A 17500-nucleotide genomic window follows, 5' to 3' on the forward strand; every position below is an offset into this window, starting at 1 on the left:
CTATGAAGAAGAGTCAGAGTTTGCCTCTTTGGTACATTTTTGTAAAATCAGATCAGAAATCTCGAAAAACACAGACACTAAGCCAAAGAAATATATCTAATGCACATAATTGGCCATAAAATAGCAGGTTTCTGATGGTCTTCTGACCCAGATAACACAGTAACACTACACCAGTAAGAAATAAAGTGCAGTCTGGTGTATCACTGAAGGCTGTGAAATGTACCAATTTATATTACCTAATTACAATTAGAGAAATCTCTTTGCTTAGTAGTTTTGCTAATTTAAAATTCAAGCAGTTTTCAAAATGCCTTGTCCTTTATCTATGAGAAAGAAGATATCAGGTATGGTACACACATAGGGATCCTCGCATAAAATTCTGTTAAAGGCAGTATTATCTACATAAATATGTATTTTTACTAATGATCTTGACTGCCTGTTCTTTTCATGCTTTTGTCCATCATCCTGAAAAACAGGTGTATTAGGTTCTCCAGTTCAGGCAGTTGAAAGTGACTTTTGAAAAATACAGGAAAAACAAATTCAGAGAGAAAAGCTCTTACAGTATACCTCAAAGCAGGTGTCTCCAAGTATAAGAGCAAGTACACAGTCAGGGAGATTCAGAGCAGATAGTGGAAAAGCTAGCAGAAATAGAAGGGGAATTTATATTTTAGACTGAGGAACAGAGGACTCTTGTGGCAGCACGAGTCTTACTGCACATCTTACTGGCTAGAGTCTTCAGCACAGAGCATGAATAAATCAGTGCCACTTACTGGGTTCAGCTGATTTTCACTCTGTTTAGATCAGAATTTTTACTTGTGTGTTTGAACATACACAAGCCAGGAAAGATCGAAAGATAGAGGGGATGTATAGGTAAGAGGGGAAGTGGAGTAACAAGTGTGCAACGTGTTCACCATTTGCTCTATATTATAGTAGTAAGCATGTAAGTGTTAGGGAAATTCTTGCAGGGTTTAAAGGTTAAAGGTAATGGTTTAATTGGGAAGGCGTCCATCTTCCTCTCTGCCTTCTCATTTCTGTGTGACATGTGGTAGTTGAATAGCATCACTGAGGCAAAACTGTTATAGGAAGGCAAGTTCAGATCTCACATAAACAGAGGAAATTCTTATTGACTTCAGAGGGAATTGAACACTGACTCTAGTTGGTGAATTTTGCTCTTTGCTCATGCATCCCAAAGTTGTAAAAACTTGTTTGTCCTGCCCTTAGGACCAGACTTAGAATAAAACATTATCACATAGAGATGTGGTGTTTCCGATACTACAAAACCTTCTAGGTGTCATCAAGTGTAACAGCCAACATTAACCATCTGAAAGTTAGATGTCTCCTCAAAGTAAGTCTACACTCAACGGAGAGAGACAGGGTCATTCAGAAAGGGATTGGTCCTACGCTAAAACAGATGCCTAAACTAGATCAGATAAACTTTCCTCGGGATTTCCTTACTCTGTTGACTATAGGAGGGGTCTAGTGATAGCTGAGATTAAATTTCTCCCCACTAGTGTCGGATTCTGAGTGGAAGTCTGGTTTGTCTTTTCCACTTGTATTTTAGAGTAAGACCTTCAGAATTTTTATTCTTCAAATTCATTTGTTGTTTGCAAAAGATTATCAGACTTTTTAATAATGGCTGGTACTTTTGCTTTCAGACTCTTAATTAGTCAATATTTTATGACTGTAATTTATGCTGCGATGAATTGTGTGAAAAGTGGTATTCTGTGTAATATTAGATGAAGTAATTTCTTCTAAAAGTAAACTTCAGCAGACTTGTATTTCTTTTTTCCTCTAAGTGTTACATTTATACAAAGTCTTTCGGGATAGATTCAAGTAATAGAAATATTAGAAAAGGTTTTCCTCTTAAGATTTGTTCATGATTTATTTTATTAATAATAATATTATTTTTGCTGATTTACAGAAGGCTGGAATGTCCTACAAACATTTTACAAAGCGGTATTTATATGCCAGCTTGCTATTATATACAGAAAAAACATTTGAATTTTGCTAGACAAGCGAGTGGCTGCTTTTTCATGGATGGAAAACTTGGCCTGCTGACAGCTGTTTGACTGTGTCCTGCTTAGCTCGAGCAATGGTTTCACACAGTGTGTCTGCTGCAGCGGCTCAGCGCATACCACAGGCTCTTCCACGGGACTTTTCTCTCTTACATACACAACCACACATACTTGCTGTGTCTTTCCCACTCACACATATATTCCTGAGAGCATGTGTGTAGGTGGGTGTTTATGCATATGTAGACGCTTCATCTCAGCGTATAACAAACAGAAAATAAAGCCGTGTCCGAAACGGCACCTACACAAAAATGCATTCTTAGAATTTAGTGGACAAACTAATCATCTTATGACAAGGCTTCCCAACTTCCAGTTTTCAGTTAGGAGTGACCAACAATCCATTTCTTTCTGCAGAGACTGGGTGACTGAGGTTGCGGCCCTTGCTCTGTACTCCAATATGTCCGTGGCATTTTTTTTCCTGTATAAATCAGACTTCCTTAAAAGACTCGCCGAGCAAGAAAGGTTTTCTTATACCGAAGTGATGTATTACACAAATATTTTTCTAGGCTAAGTGTCTTTATTGTGTAAAAATTTACTGCTTTAAGATACTTATTTTGCTGTCTGTTTTAATTGTATCTTTTGAAACAGTCTCAATAGATTTTTCTTTTCGTAACATTATGACACTTGATAAGATGATTGATTATGAAGTGTTGAGAGCCCTGCCATGTGATCATTTATTTTTAAATACACATTTATACTAGCCAATGCTTAAATTTCTTGCAGGAATACATAAGAGATGTGAAACATAAAGCTTGAGTCTGATCGAATCTGATGCCTCTGGAAATAGAATGCCACAGTACTGTGGTCTTAAAATAACAGATTCTGACTGAAACTGGAACTTTGCAGTGATAAATATTATGTAAAAAATTATGGTCCATCTTTGGTACAAAATAAAAAAGACGTACAGCTGTGGTGCAGGCGAACTAAAATGTGTTTGATGATGATATCTTTCTTTCCCTGTGCAGGTGCCTGTGTCAGTGGCCATGATGACTCCCCAGGTGATCACCCCTCAGCAAATGCAGCAGATTCTCCAGCAGCAAGTGTTGTCTCCGCAGCAACTTCAAGCACTTCTCCAGCAGCAGCAAGCAGTTATGTTGCAGCAGGTAATGTGGGTTACCTGCTTTGGACCGTTAGCACAGGGCATTCGCACAAGTGTCAGCCAGATTTTATGGGTCTTATTTTGTAATGTTTCATTGCTCATTACACCAAAAAGAATGAAAATAAATGCGAAGCTTCTCAGTCTTTAAATTTCCTGTTTTAATTGCAGAAGTGTGAAATTGTGATTTTGAAACATTAAATATTATATTAAAAACAGCAGCAGCAGCAGTGGCAGATGCATTACAAATACCGAACAAATTGATATTTAAATTTTCAAGTGCTTAGGCACATTTTAATTGTAGACTTGCCAAAGGAAGTGCAAATAGAGTTGTAGATAATTGTTGCTTTAAAATTCATAATACTGTAGTGCTCCCTTTAGTCACATAAGTGGTATGCGGTTATGAAATTTGAACTTAACAGCTTGTTTCATCATGGGAAAAAGGGTTTTTTGTTTGTTTGTTTTACATCCAAAAAATTTGTCCCAGATAAGGCTAAAAAGAAGGAGGAGATTGCCGTTTCCTTAGCACAAAATCTGGCAGCTAAGTGAAGAATCCATGAACTCGTTATTCATACAATAAAGATAGTGTCAGTGATCAGTACCTTAGTGTAACGCAGAGTGGATTTTTGGTTTGGTTTAATTGTCATACAGAAAATAATGTGTCTGTCTGTCATAGTCATAGCTCAATCACTGTATGTTTAAACACTTTAATATCCAGTACTGTGGTCATTACAGGCAATTCACCTTCAGTTGTGAGTCCAGCATCCTGCTAAAGAGATTGACAGATTAATTACTTTTTTCCCCTAAGAAACAGACAGTTTAGTTTGGCCTTAGTGACTTGTAGGTTTCTTGCAAGTGGATGAGTACAGCTTCTGATTTGTTATATAGGACGCGTGAGGAACTTAGGTATAGTAATTTGAGGAGTTAATTTGGCTCTTGCATTCCCTTTAGAATACAGATTTTCTATACCCTTCTGTTTAGGATATTTTGGAATCTGCATTGGAAAATTTCAGAACCGCCTTGGAAAAAAATGTATGTAGATCTGCCTCTTCAAATCACATTTTTTGTTATGAGGTGATTCTTAAAGGCTACGCTACCATATGCCAATCTAGAAGAGTTTAGGAGATTTATAATACTTGAAACTTTTGCCTTTATTTATTAAAGTCAAAATGGTTTATTCAGCAACAACTACAAGAGTTTTACAAGAAACAGCAAGAGCAGTTACATCTTCAGCTTTTGCAGCAGCAGCAACAGCAGCAGCAACAGCAACAGCAACAGCAGCAGCAACAGCAGCAACAGCAGCAGCAGCAACAGCAGCAACAGCAGCAGCAGCAGCAGCAACAGCAGCAGCAACAGCATCCAGGAAAGCAAGCAAAAGAGGTAGGAGCTAAGCCCCTTGCTGATGCACAGTAGCCTGAGCTGTCAGAAGCTTGGAAAAGACAAGACTAGTTTAGAGTTTTTTCGTGTAGCAAGGATGCGGCTATCAAAGATTTGTTTTTACGTTTTTACTGGGCTTACCAGCAGTGCCGGTATAATTCTCCTGCTCCCCTTTCTGAGACATAGGATTTGAGCAGTCTAGTGCTGCTGTCGTCTAATGTTCGCTAATGAATCCGAGTGTGCAAAGAACAAGCTGTGTGGTGGACACCATACTGATTATCTTGTATTCAGAGGCAATCTCTGTTGGGGAAGGAGCCTTACTTTTCTCAGTGGCACAGCTCAGAGAGCATGCAAATTTAGTCCGTGGCTGAAAAAGAGCGATTGAGCGCAGATTTCAAAGTCACAGGCCCCTGATTAATGAACTGCTACTGTAGGTTTGGAGTGGCGAGTAGAAAGTTACAGTTTGATGTGCTCATAAATCAACTTGACAAGCGGGTTTCTCAGGCCTAGCTTGCACTTGTCAGCAAACTGCATCAAATATAAACATAATACAAACAAAACATGTTGAAGCAGTTAAATTGATCAGCAGGTATCCTAGACGTTGTCTTCAAGCTGCCCATTATGCAAACGTAGAGGAAGCAGTTGTGACCTCCTGAGGCTTTGTTTCTGTTTGGATTTGTGAATAGAATTTCAGACAGCCATCAACTACGGAATAGAAATTGCTCCCGTATTTCTCCGGAGGCTCTGGGCAATCCACATGACTTGCTCCATTATGCAGTCTGTTTTCTAGTGAGCGCATCAGAAGTTTCTCTTTTCCCCAAACTAGAAAGGAAAGGTCTTCCACAACAGCTTGTCTTTCTCTGATGTGTGACTGCCTTCTCATACCCTCCTGAGTCTTTGCAGACTCTAGTATGTCTTGAAATGCCTCACAAAATTGGAACTTATACTTTTGCTCCATAATAGGGCACTTCGTTGCCTTGAATGCAGTGCTCCTTTTAATATATTCCAACAAGAAAAGAGAGCGAGCTAACAGGCCAGTGAAATGAAGGCTACATCCCAGTTTACTAATAGATCACTGGAGACCACGTTCATGGGCCACTGCAGACCAAACTTAGTCAATTGGAAAAACAAGAGTGCCTTCGAATCACAGGCTGCTTTAAAGAGTTACACTTCTAGCATAGATAAATTTGTTATCATCTGCCATGAGCTGGGCTTTTTTTTGTTGTTTTTTTTTTGTTGTTTGAAACAGCTGTTATATACTTTCTCTTGACCCTTTTCTTCAGTGTGTCATTAAGTATATCTTGCCATTTTCCCTAACACCTAATAGCTTGAATGAATATAATAGAAAATTTCAAACGCTTTCACTGCCTGAGTATTCTACAAATAGCATTATTATTTAATAACTGAGATTAAAGGGAAAGAAGTTGATTTTACGTTTTTGGCTTTCTAGCCTTCACTGCACACTTTACTTTTTGCTGCATTTGCTTTTTTTCCCCCCCCTTCTCTTTGTAGCAGCAGCAGCAGCAGTTGGCAGCCCAGCAGCTTGTCTTCCAGCAGCAGCTCCTCCAGATGCAACAACTTCAGCAGCAGCAGCATCTGCTGAACCTTCAGCGTCAGGGACTCATTTCCATCCCACCTGGCCAGTCTGCTCTTCCTGTCCAGTCTCTGCCACAAGGTATTCGAGTAATACATGATTGGAGTAATTTCTAATTCACAACTTTTTTTAACGGTTCCGTTTGCACCCAAACTTCAGCAGTTTCCCATTATGACACTTAAACATACTCTATTATTAGAACTTTATTACTCATATTATCAAGGTTTCTTGAGGCTGATAAATTTTACTGCATACCTTTATGGAAGAAAACAGCTTTTGAGTGTTTTTTCTTAGATATAAGATGCATATTTATTAGCCTTATGTGCTGAAAACAATTTCTGATAGCAACACAGTTCAGGCACCATTGCTTTTCTCTGAGGAATTACTTAAATCTGATTTAGTGGAAATGTTATAATTTCATTTAATATAAGCGAACAGATAGAAAGTATATCAGTGATATTAAAGCCATTCCAAAACTTACTTTTTTTTTTTCTTTTCTTCTAAGAAAAGAAGGTGTTTGGTATTGAAAAGCATTTCAAATCTTCAATTTATGATATGTGAATTTAGGAACAAACCTTAGGATTCATTTTCTTTGCTGTTCCTTTGTATTAAATATGCTAAATATGACAACAAGTTTTGAAGGTAGTTATTCCAATAGTAATGAATTATGACTGACAAATAACAATAAAGACTTTCCGGGAAAAAAAATTTCCCTTTCTCACTTTGATCAAGATTTCTCAATGCTGAAAATGAGCTCAAACTCTACTACTTGACACAAACACATTCATGGTTGAAAGAAAATAGGCCACGCACTTTCGAAAAGTAAATTAACTTGGAGATAAATGCTGCTTACATTTTACAGTAAGGCCAAAGACTTCCTATCTTAAGGACTCTCTCTATAACCTGGGGTATGTGTTTCTGTTTGTGTTGCCATAGAGAGGTGAGCTAAATGTCTGTCATAAAAATTGCACAATACTCTGATCTCTGACACTCCAGTCCTGCAATGAGCATTGTTTAGACTGTGTTCATGACAGGTAACATTACTTTTAATTGGTCTTTATGCATGTATCTGGTTCCTCCACCGGATAACTGTTACGAAATTGAAGCTTCAGAAATTAGATGAGCAAAAGCAGAGTACATAGTATATAGACAACCGTGTGGACAAAAAAACCCCCAAAAGACAGAAAAAAGGCATGAGAAAGACTTACCCACTAAAAACCTCAGTCCCTGGAAAGCAGGGATTCCAAATAAATGTGTAAATTCCATACATTGTGTTGTGCGGAAAAGCTATGATACAAGCATATCTAAAGTCGTAAACATTACAACAACAAAAAAGAGTCCTAAGTAAGCTATCACACTAAATATTACTATTTGAGAATAACAGTGAGGAGGCAAGCTGATTCATGAATTTGCACACATGAGACTGCTAATGCTGGTTTCCTTTTGTACAAAGTCACATTGGACCAGAATGGAAAAAAGGAATTGAAACACAGCCTCCCTCCGAACAGCTTTACCTTCTGCAACCTCCTCTTGTGCCATCTGTTGCAAGAGGAATTCCTCAGGTTTTCTCTCACATTAAGCAATCCCCATAGATTTCCCTCAGCACTCCTACCTAATTGCATTGATATTCATTAGTTTAATGCAACACATTCATCCACTTCTAGTAGAAAAACATAGAAAAAATAATACCTTTTTAAATACATTTTTAGGAGAACTAGTAAACAGTTCTTTTTAAGAACTTTCTTTTACTCAGAGAATTAAGCGTAACTGAAGTCATGACAAAAAAGTCTGATACTAAAGAAATAAAAAAATACAAAATTTTACAGTTAAAATATATCTGGATTGTTCATTTTAAAGTAAATTAATCTCTTATTTGCTTCTGCCTTGATACTTTTTAATTATAATGAATTCCAGTCAAGTATTTAATTCTTCCATTTTTCTCTCCTAGTTCTAGTATCTACTGTGTATGTAGGGTTCCTTTAGATACACAAGTTAATTTATAGGACCTGGATTTTTCATAGCCCTGATGTGGATGTGGAAACTTAAAAACATAAGACAGCTTCCTCTGGAAAACCTCCCTGCATCTCCAGAAAGGCCACTCACTCTGTGCCAGGCAAGGTGAAGTTAGAGTGATGAGGGTAAGAAGGAAAGTATTTCCAGCAAGATGCTAAAACAGAGAGAACCAAATGCAGAGTTGTGACCAGCTCGGAGTTCTTTCTGTGGGCTTCTCTTACAGCACATTTTGTCTTTCACAGGAAGGTACAGCACCTGGTCCAGTTCATAATAGTGTAATGAAGATTAATAGGCTTCAGATCTGTTGAGGCTTTCTCATAAATCTTAAGTTTACGCATCCAGATACACCCAAATATATCCAATATTTACAAATCCAAGTAGTACTTACTAGATTTAACATAGATGTCCCTGCATTGGGGTTTGCATAAAAGTAAGAGGATCAAACCTCCTTTGTTTTTCTCATAAAATTTAGCAAATTTTATGACAGACATTTTCTGTGGCAGTGTTAAATTAAACCTTCAGAATTTGTTTAAGTTAATACACACCGGCTGTGGTAAAAGGATGTTTTTCTCCTTCCACTGTGCTGCAAGATGTATAATACGGTTATACAGAAGGGTTTACATATGTGTAACACAAATATTTTTATATGCATCCGTTTAGATTGCTGAGTTACTTGGATGGCTAGAACAATGAGAGAAACACAGGGGTATTCATGTTACTGGTCAAAGAGTCCTGCAAACCACAAATTATTAGTGACAAAGAGAACATGGGGTTTGCGTTTGTTAGTATGGAGAGACATAAATTCCAAGTACAGCTGTGAGGTTTGCGTATATAAACAGTATTTGCTCCAAATATAGTTTCTGCCTTTAAAGGGCAGGAATGTTTACCATGTTTTCTTGATGGCCAGGTATAGCAAATAAGAGACAAGAGGTGTTGTAGCATTTATTTTGTGACAATATTCACAATATTCAATTGTGCCATATTCAAAGCCAGTGGCTTGCTGTGAGTTATTTCCACGTAATGCTGTATTGATGCTAGCTAAATGCAAAGGACTGCAAATGACAACAATAAAATAAAATAAAAAAAACCCCAAACCCAAAACCCTGGGTTTTGATCAGACCATGTAGGAAAATGAAAAACAGATGCATGGATGGGTTTTATAAGTGGTAGTTTTATTAAGTATTTATTTAAACATAAAAATAGAGTAGATAGTGGTAAAAAGAGTTATAAAACTAGCCTCAAAATCCCAAAATTCTTGGTGGTGGTAAACTGCATAGCAAATCAGTATTTGCTCTTTTCATTGTAGTCCCTAATTTTTATCCCACTCTGGATCCTCTTCCTGATCCTTTCTCCTTTAATGTAGTGTGGAGAGGGTATTTTGAGGGTTATCACAACCTGTGAAACTTTAAAACTTACCCTGCTTTTACATCCAGACTAAAATATCTGTCAGCCATTTTACAGGTCTCTTGTAAAATGGGAGTTGGACTTTTTCAGACACAGAAACTACAAAATTGCCATAATTTACAATTAATTACAAATCCGCTTATTAACTTTATACTTTTTAAGTGCCTGCCCTTAATCCTTTTATCCTAAAAGGCAGCCTTTCAGAGTGCTCTGAAGAAGTGATAAAATTAACCAGCCTGAGCCCAGAGAGAAATTTCTTTCTGATTTTAAAAAAACCTCTAGGTGAGCTAGGCAGCCTGGAGACACAGCTCCATCTGTAGCTTCATGCAGAGGAAGGGGCTGCCCAGCAGTTGCCCAGAGGGGCAGGAGACTCCTGCCCGTAGGAAGGACCGTTCCTCCAGCCCTTCACCCAGGTTATGGGGCGGCTCTTCCTCAGCTCCCCCAGCGCCCAAAGTTCAATGATCTCTGATGAAAAGTTTCTCGCTGCAAGACACAACAATATGCTTGCCCTCTGATTATCCAAACGGATGGGTTTATTCTTGGTTTTTATTTTTTTCAGTACAAGATGAGTTTATTTTGTTCAACAGCAGGAAGAAGGGAAGTCTTTGAAGTAAATAATGTACTGTGTATATCACACCACCTAAATGAATACATTACGTTTCATTTTGATTTGTGATTACATTTGCGGGTAACTATTATTTACCATGCTAAAATGGGTTATTTGCAGTGTTGCTGGAACAAACTTCATGAACACAGCAGTAATTACTTACCTTCATTAAACAATTACAACTAGTATTACCATCGCTCCCGTTACCCATCTCTCTAATGCAGTAAATTAGAGCCTGGCTTCTTTGCTTGCTTCCTTAAAACCTAGCTTTTCACTGTACAAATACGTATAAAGTCCAGTTTTAAGACTTACATTCCAATCAACTCTTTTTCACTTCGTCATTAACTGAGTTTGCCAATGGGTGTTGGTATCTAAGGTAGAGAAGCAGGACACAAAATAGTAGTCTAAAAATGAGCTCCTTTCATAATTTAAAAAAAATTGAATACCTTCCAACCAATTTGTTTCTACACTACCTCCAGAAATTATTATTCCTGTAAATCACTACTAGTCTATTTTTTAATAACTTTGTACACCTCATGGTGAGACAGCTATTGAGAAATATTAAGGAACTTACTGTGCTTTTTCATAATTTTTTGTTGAATCCATTTTAGTAGTCTGAGTTCCTATGTCTGCAAAGTAAAACATCATCTAATAAATAGATTTGCCCAACAATGAAAAACAATCTATATCTTTCCAATATATCTTGTTTACCAAACAAAACTCTCCTCAATGAAAAGTTTAATGAATAGATACATTTTAATCCTTCTCTAAAGGACAATAAATTTGAGCACTTTCATAAAATAAAAAGAGCAAAATTTTAATTCAGACAACATGAGCATTTTGAATGTTTTGCATTCCAGCAGATCTAGATACCATGAGCATGTCTTACCTAGTTTCACTTGTTAAGACGAGATACAGAAGACAGAATTAGATTTTAAGATACCTCTGGCCCAAACCACACCTGGCCCTGAGACCAGATCTTTCACAAGAAGCTCTCTGGGCTTCTCATTTTTTTCTACATTTAATTTAGTGTTCTTCAAAAGAGAGATGTCAAATTTATAAAGACTGGCAGGGACAGAAGGTGTACATATTTCTGATGAACTCTTCATCTTTCAAAACCTGAATTTCCTATCTTAGCTGCATGTTCGGTAGCAAGATAAGAGAATGCTCACAGCTCTTCTCTTGCCTGTGTTTTGGGAGTCTTTACTTCAGGCAGAAGCATATTGTAATGGAAGTTTCCATGACTTTGTGCAAAGTGCTCAACTCGAGCCAGACAACCCTAGCACATATGTATGAATGCATTCTACAAGACATTGCTATTTGTGGCCAAGGATGAATCCTGCAAACTACAAGTTTCCAGGCGACAAGTGGAGTAGAGAGCAAATTTAAGCTCTATCCGCAAAGATCTGGCGGCTAGACTCCAGAATAGCACTGTGCATGTAGCAGGGAAGTTTGAGAGGCTCTTCAAATGTTGTATGGCTGCCCATCACCCCAGGAGACTGGTGACACAGAATCTTCTTTCTGCTAGCCAAACCCTCCAATTTGTTTTCCACAGTAGGGCTGGACAAAAAAAACAGTGGAGGAATTTGATGGTCTACATTACATGTAATTTCATCTGTGTAGAGGGAGTTGTACATGGGCCAGTTTTGCTGGCTTTCTAGTTGTTCGGTGCCAATGAATGGTACCAAAGAGATTAAGTGGTCACCAGTATCTAGCTCAGCACTGTAGTGGTTTTGTTCTTCCAAATAGTCACTTTGGTTTTGCCTCTTAAGACACATTTTTAAACAGAACAATTTTTGAAAATACTAAACAGGACTAATGAATATGTGGGGTGTCATTAATTAAAGTCAGATGCATTCTGCTCAAATGTTAAACCTGGTATGATCTCATTGATTTCAATTTTGTCTTCTGATTTTTCTCCCTCCAGTCTTCTTCCCCCACTCCCTGCTCTTGTTAAGTGTTTAAAGAGAATATCAATGTTTGTATCCTTAGTGTAATATGTTCTTCTATTTTCCATTACATGTTTGATTAAGAGGAATTATAAAACCTGAGTTAACTGCGGATGCATTGAGTTATGTTTCCGTGTCAAGAAACTGTTTAAGCAGACAACAAAAATCTTGTCCAGAAGTATATTTAGGGTTGTTTTTTTTTTTCTTCTCAAGAAGTCATTGCAAGTTCTTTGTAGCTTTCACTCTTTGATCCTTGAGCAATGTTTTCAGAATGAGTATAATAATATTAAAATTGGTGATTTCTAATTGACTGTTTATAACACAAGAGAAGACAGTTAGATTACCTGGATTCTGACGGAAGAAAAATGAATTTATGTTTTACTACATGTTGATTGTGCTGGAAAAACAGCATCAGCTTTATTGTTGGCATTAATCCATTAATAACACTGAGCTCATTATATGAAACTCTTTATTTTGTTATATTAGTGGGGCTCTCTTTCATTTTATAGCTGGCTTAAGTCCTGCTGAGATTCAGCAGTTATGGAAAGAAGTGACTGGAGTTCACAGTATGGAAGACAATGGCATTAAACATGGAGGGCTAGACCTCACTACTAACAATTCCTCCTCTACTACCTCCTCCACCACTTCCAAAGCATCACCACCAATAACTCATCATTCCATAGTGAATGGACAGTCTTCAGTTCTAAGTGCAAGGCGAGACAGGTAATTCTGACAAGATTTCAACTGTGCTTATCATTTGACGTAAAGCTGTTGTTTAACACCACAAGTCACATTATTTCCAGTCACAAAATAACACTTAATACAGGTTACTTAAGAGATCGTGGTGACCTGATTTTTCAGAATTGTTTATCAAGAGGGCATCATTTTCAATAACGATGTCTAATTTTGCAGATGCAACAACAAGTACCTGCCCGTGGTTTTATTACACAGGAACTTATGGTTGTTTTGGTGAAAATTAGAAATCCCAGAATAGAGTGTGCTGGTTTAGAGGTGTAAATGCAGATTTGTGGGCACTTTTGTAGGCATGTAGTTTCATTCATATTTGAGTTAACACATCTGGCAGTCAGGCCCTTACTGTTGAATCACACTGCTGGTTTCATAGAAAATGTACATCTATCTTAGTTGTCAAGGCTGTAATTCAGTACAAAGATTCTCTGTTAAAAGTGCTTTAAAAATTAGTACATTAAAGCAGTTTGTCATATTGTTTGTCTCTCTTGTGAAGAAAACCACTGAATTTTCCTTCTTATGTGCACGACAGTAACGCAGTTGACACATTTCATACAAAATTTCGGTGGCGTTAGTGTAGTACACTGGAATTCAACCATATGGGTAAAGTTAAAATCATTTTTCAGACACATTGACAGATATTCTTCACTGTTCCTTATTTTCAAGTAGTAGATTAAATGCATACAAGAGTACAGAGTATCTGTAGCACTTATTAGTAAATATATTAGTATAGTCAGGTGTAGATGATCTCAATATAAGATGAAATTTAATTTGTATCTTCATAACCTAAATTGTAAATAATGGTATTTTCAAATACTCCATTTAATTATTTTAATATTTATAATAGGAGACTATAATTTAAGTGTCTCTGGTCCTCATGTGACTGTGAGAACATTTTTCTGTCGTTATTTTCTATTATTTAAAAACTGGCACTTCTCTGAATACCTTTATAGTAGTACTTTTAGTATTTATTACTTTTATGATTATATCTCAGAGAATGGTTCTTTGCTTCAGGATGTGTAGCTGACTCCCACCTCCATGGGGCAATCCCCTGAATTTCTTTGGTAACTGTATGTGGATGGAACTATTGTGGAGGTTCCAAAAAAAGACAGAGGATACAGCCGGGGTTTTTTATGAAGCCAAGTAGCTAATAGAAGCAACTTTATTTTTATACACATTTAAGCAGAAAATTCAAATATTTTGTAGTAACATTCACAATATTCATAAATTCTGACTGTCCAACTTCAATATTTCTTCTCAGAATTGATCACTTCTGAGTATATTTTTTATTTATAGGTAAATGTTACACCAAGGTCATATGGCAGAATTAGCATATGGTATTATACAGTCATCTTATTTTTTCATCCTTTATTAACAGTCATCTTTGGCTCTATTTCTTCTCTAATTGGAACATCATCTAGCCTTGGCAGTTGAACTATTCAATAGAACGATTAAATTTTTCTGACTGCTCTGAGCTAAATTGACCTGTTTTGACCTGTTTGTCACTGATCGTAACCTGACAGGCGCTAGCAGCCTCCAACGATTATGGCTTTTGAGATGAATCTGATGCCTTATTCTTTTGCTGCAGCTCGTCACATGAGGAGACTGGGGCCTCCCATACTCTCTATGGTCATGGAGTTTGCAAATGGCCTGGCTGTGAAAGCGTTTGTGAAGATTTTGGACAATTTTTAAAGTAGGTGGATTTTTATTCATTGGTACAGGGTTGTTTAAGGCAAGGGAAAGAGAAAGACGGCAAACAAAGTTTTACTGTAAATCATGTCAGAGATTTTTTTTTTTTGTGTATTCCAAGCAACTGGATAATCGAGGCTATCTGCAGAGGGTCAAATTGTTATCCTTTCTTTCATGTCGAACACTTCTGCAGGCCTTTCAATAGCACAGTGTTTAATCCTCTTATTATCCTTTTCTGAAATGGAGCCTCAGAAAATTTGAAGAGATGCTTTAGATTGTATATTGGATAGTAGGGGTATGAAAAAGCACATTTTAAATTCTGACAGTATGTGTATAGTGGGAATTAATGTGTATAGTATAAATAAAAAAGCACAAAGGACTAAGCGTGACCATTTAACTCTCACTTGCTAATTTATTTTTGCTTTTACTCTTGTATGTGCACAAGATACACAGAAGAAAAAAACACTGTGAACAGGTGGATTTGCACCTTTCAGGACTGAACAGTGATGTCAAAAGTTTTCACTTTCAGGATTTGGTTTTGCCAGCTATCGTCTAAATCAGAGCACTAAGAAAATAAGTGACACAGCTTTTGCTTTTCACTTGCAGCTTCAAACTACAATGGGTTTCTGCAATTTGTTTCCTTTTTTTTTGTTTTTTGTTTTTTAAGTAGCTACTAGGGTTTTTGTGTTCATTTGAATTTTCAACAACAGCACTGGTTTTCTACCTATGTACATTATGGACTGGTCTTTGTCAGAAGAGCCATACTCATTTTGGCATGCAATAGATCTTAATGGAAAGCTACAGATAGGCTTATATAGATGAGTAACTTCAGGGGCTGAGACTCTTATGTTGTCATGGTGCAGCTAACAGGGTGAATGAACTGTTTCATGCTTCATCAACAATTAAGTTAATTAGCTCATTTGAAATTGCACTGCTTTGTTGCCAGGATGTTGGCAGAAACATCAAAAAGATGTGTTTACAAATGGTAGACTACAGGGTATATAACAGAAGCACCTTAACAGCAGACCATAAGTACTCAGTATTGCAATAACTTTTATAATAGAATTAGAGCAATACTTTTCGTAACGTATTTGCAATGCTTTCTCCATCTTTCATGCTGTCTTTCAGTTTTAAATGAAGTAACTTACACTGACTTGCAAATCTTAGGTAGGTATCAATCCTGATAATTTTTTGTTTATCAGTGCATTAAGTGGAATGTCAAAATAATGGCTTATTATTGGAGAAAACTGTATAGGATTTAAAAGAACCTGATTTACCTAAGTTTGTATTAAAAGGGAAATGAAATCTAAATTCAACGTAGTGTTCTAAGTATTACTAATGGTAAATTTAAACTCATTTAACTTAAGCATTCTTCTTTTCAAGAAAAACTACATTTTCTAAATACGTCCATCCGTCTAGGCTATAGTGATGCTAATTCTGGGGGCAGACTTTGCACATCCATTATGTCAGGTCTCTTGTTATAATCCACGATCACTAAAACCATTTTGATTAAGGCGGTGTAGTGCTAGGTTTACAGATGCTCTTGCTTTCCTGAACCAAATAACCCTGGAAAATGTGAAGGCGACATATAACATCTTGATAATTCTGGTGCAGAGTCAGTCAGGGTTTACAGCAGTGTCATGGCTTTTTGTCCTATACACCAGCAAAAAATGTCCACAAACATTTTATTATTTCTTCTTTTCATTCAATTCTGTCTTCTATGCCCTTAAAACAAATAAGAAGTCATGGTGCTGAATAGGCGAGGTTGTTTATGAAATAGAAATATTCTTTCATTTTACACTAGCATTAAGATGGAAATCAATACATAACCTTGCATTAGATTCTTTAGTACCTTTTCATGTTCACACTAATGCAAAATCCCCATTACAATTAAAAAACATTTTCTTTCAATTAAATATCAACTTTTAGTCCAAAGATGGACCATTTTTCCAACCCATTAACTTTATAGGGGATGACAGGACTAATGGCTGTAGTTTTCAAGGCATTGCTCTTAGTCTAATCTTTGTTACGATGTTTTAGGTTCCCTGACTTGAAACAATATGATACCTGAGTTAAGAGAGTTAATGCAAGTATACTGTACCAAAATGAAATATTAATAAGGTACACTACCCCAGTCTAGTAGTGTGTATTTCTGTAATATGCTTATGACAACTTTGAAGAGTGCCTGGTTTATGAAATGAACTCCAACTTCTTGTGCTCAGAAAATGGTTTACCTAGCAGCTTGATTTAAAAAAAAAAAAAAAAATACTGTGCAGAGCATCTGAGAAGGAGGATTAAGACAGAAAACACTGCCTTTGCTTCACTTTCCTAATAATGGAAAGGATTTAGGGTGAAGTGACAAATAATTTTCAATAAATGACTTAAAGCCACAAAAGCCATTTTCACCTTCAGTTCTGTTTATCCAGTATGAATTGTTTTTATTTTTAAGATAATTTGAGGACATTCCAGTTATCTAGAATTCTTTCGAGATATTCTGAATAGCTAAAAAAGTTAAACATTGTGTGCCGTGGTTTAGATTCATATTTGGAAACATATGCATTGGTTTCAAGAAAGTACAGCCAATCTTCTCCATAATATATTTCTGTACATATAGAAAAACCTAATCCCGTGTCTTTCCCTTGATATCCTTCAACTCTAGACACAAACCTACAGTTTATATTTTATGGAGCAATCTTCTGTCTTGACAAAATGGTGTTAGATTACAGTTGCTTATGCACGCAAGATCAGTTTTGACTATTTGGTAAAAACAACAGCTTTTGGCTTAAGAAAAACTTCAAAATGTAAAGACAGATCAGAAAAAGTCACGACACAACCGGAAGGAAGATGACAAGATTTAAACAAAATGCCAGGCACTGAAACAATTAGAAGAGTGACAAAAATGCTTATGAAAATTCAGAGTTTTGCTGTGAAACAGGTGTTGACAGAAGCTAACCA

General features: G+C 36.7%; 1 protein-coding gene across 1 annotated transcript in view; it reads left to right on the top strand.

Moving 5' to 3' along the window:
• The window catches only part of FOXP2 (forkhead box P2), a 437464-nt gene that overhangs the window by 368643 nt on the left and 51321 nt on the right, over positions 1-17500 (top strand). Inside the window, exons 6-11 of the mRNA XM_052790203.1 lie at positions 3035-3172; positions 4348-4545; positions 5129-5131; positions 6055-6217; positions 12619-12832; positions 14445-14549. Coding sequence (XP_052646163.1) covers positions 3035-3172; positions 4348-4545; positions 5129-5131; positions 6055-6217; positions 12619-12832; positions 14445-14549 — 821 coding nt within the window. The remainder of the gene's footprint in view (positions 1-3034; positions 3173-4347; positions 4546-5128; positions 5132-6054; positions 6218-12618; positions 12833-14444; positions 14550-17500) is intronic.

Source organism: Harpia harpyja, chromosome 6, assembly GCF_026419915.1.
Source record: "Harpia harpyja isolate bHarHar1 chromosome 6, bHarHar1 primary haplotype, whole genome shotgun sequence".
NCBI lineage: Eukaryota > Metazoa > Chordata > Aves > Accipitriformes > Accipitridae > Harpia > Harpia harpyja.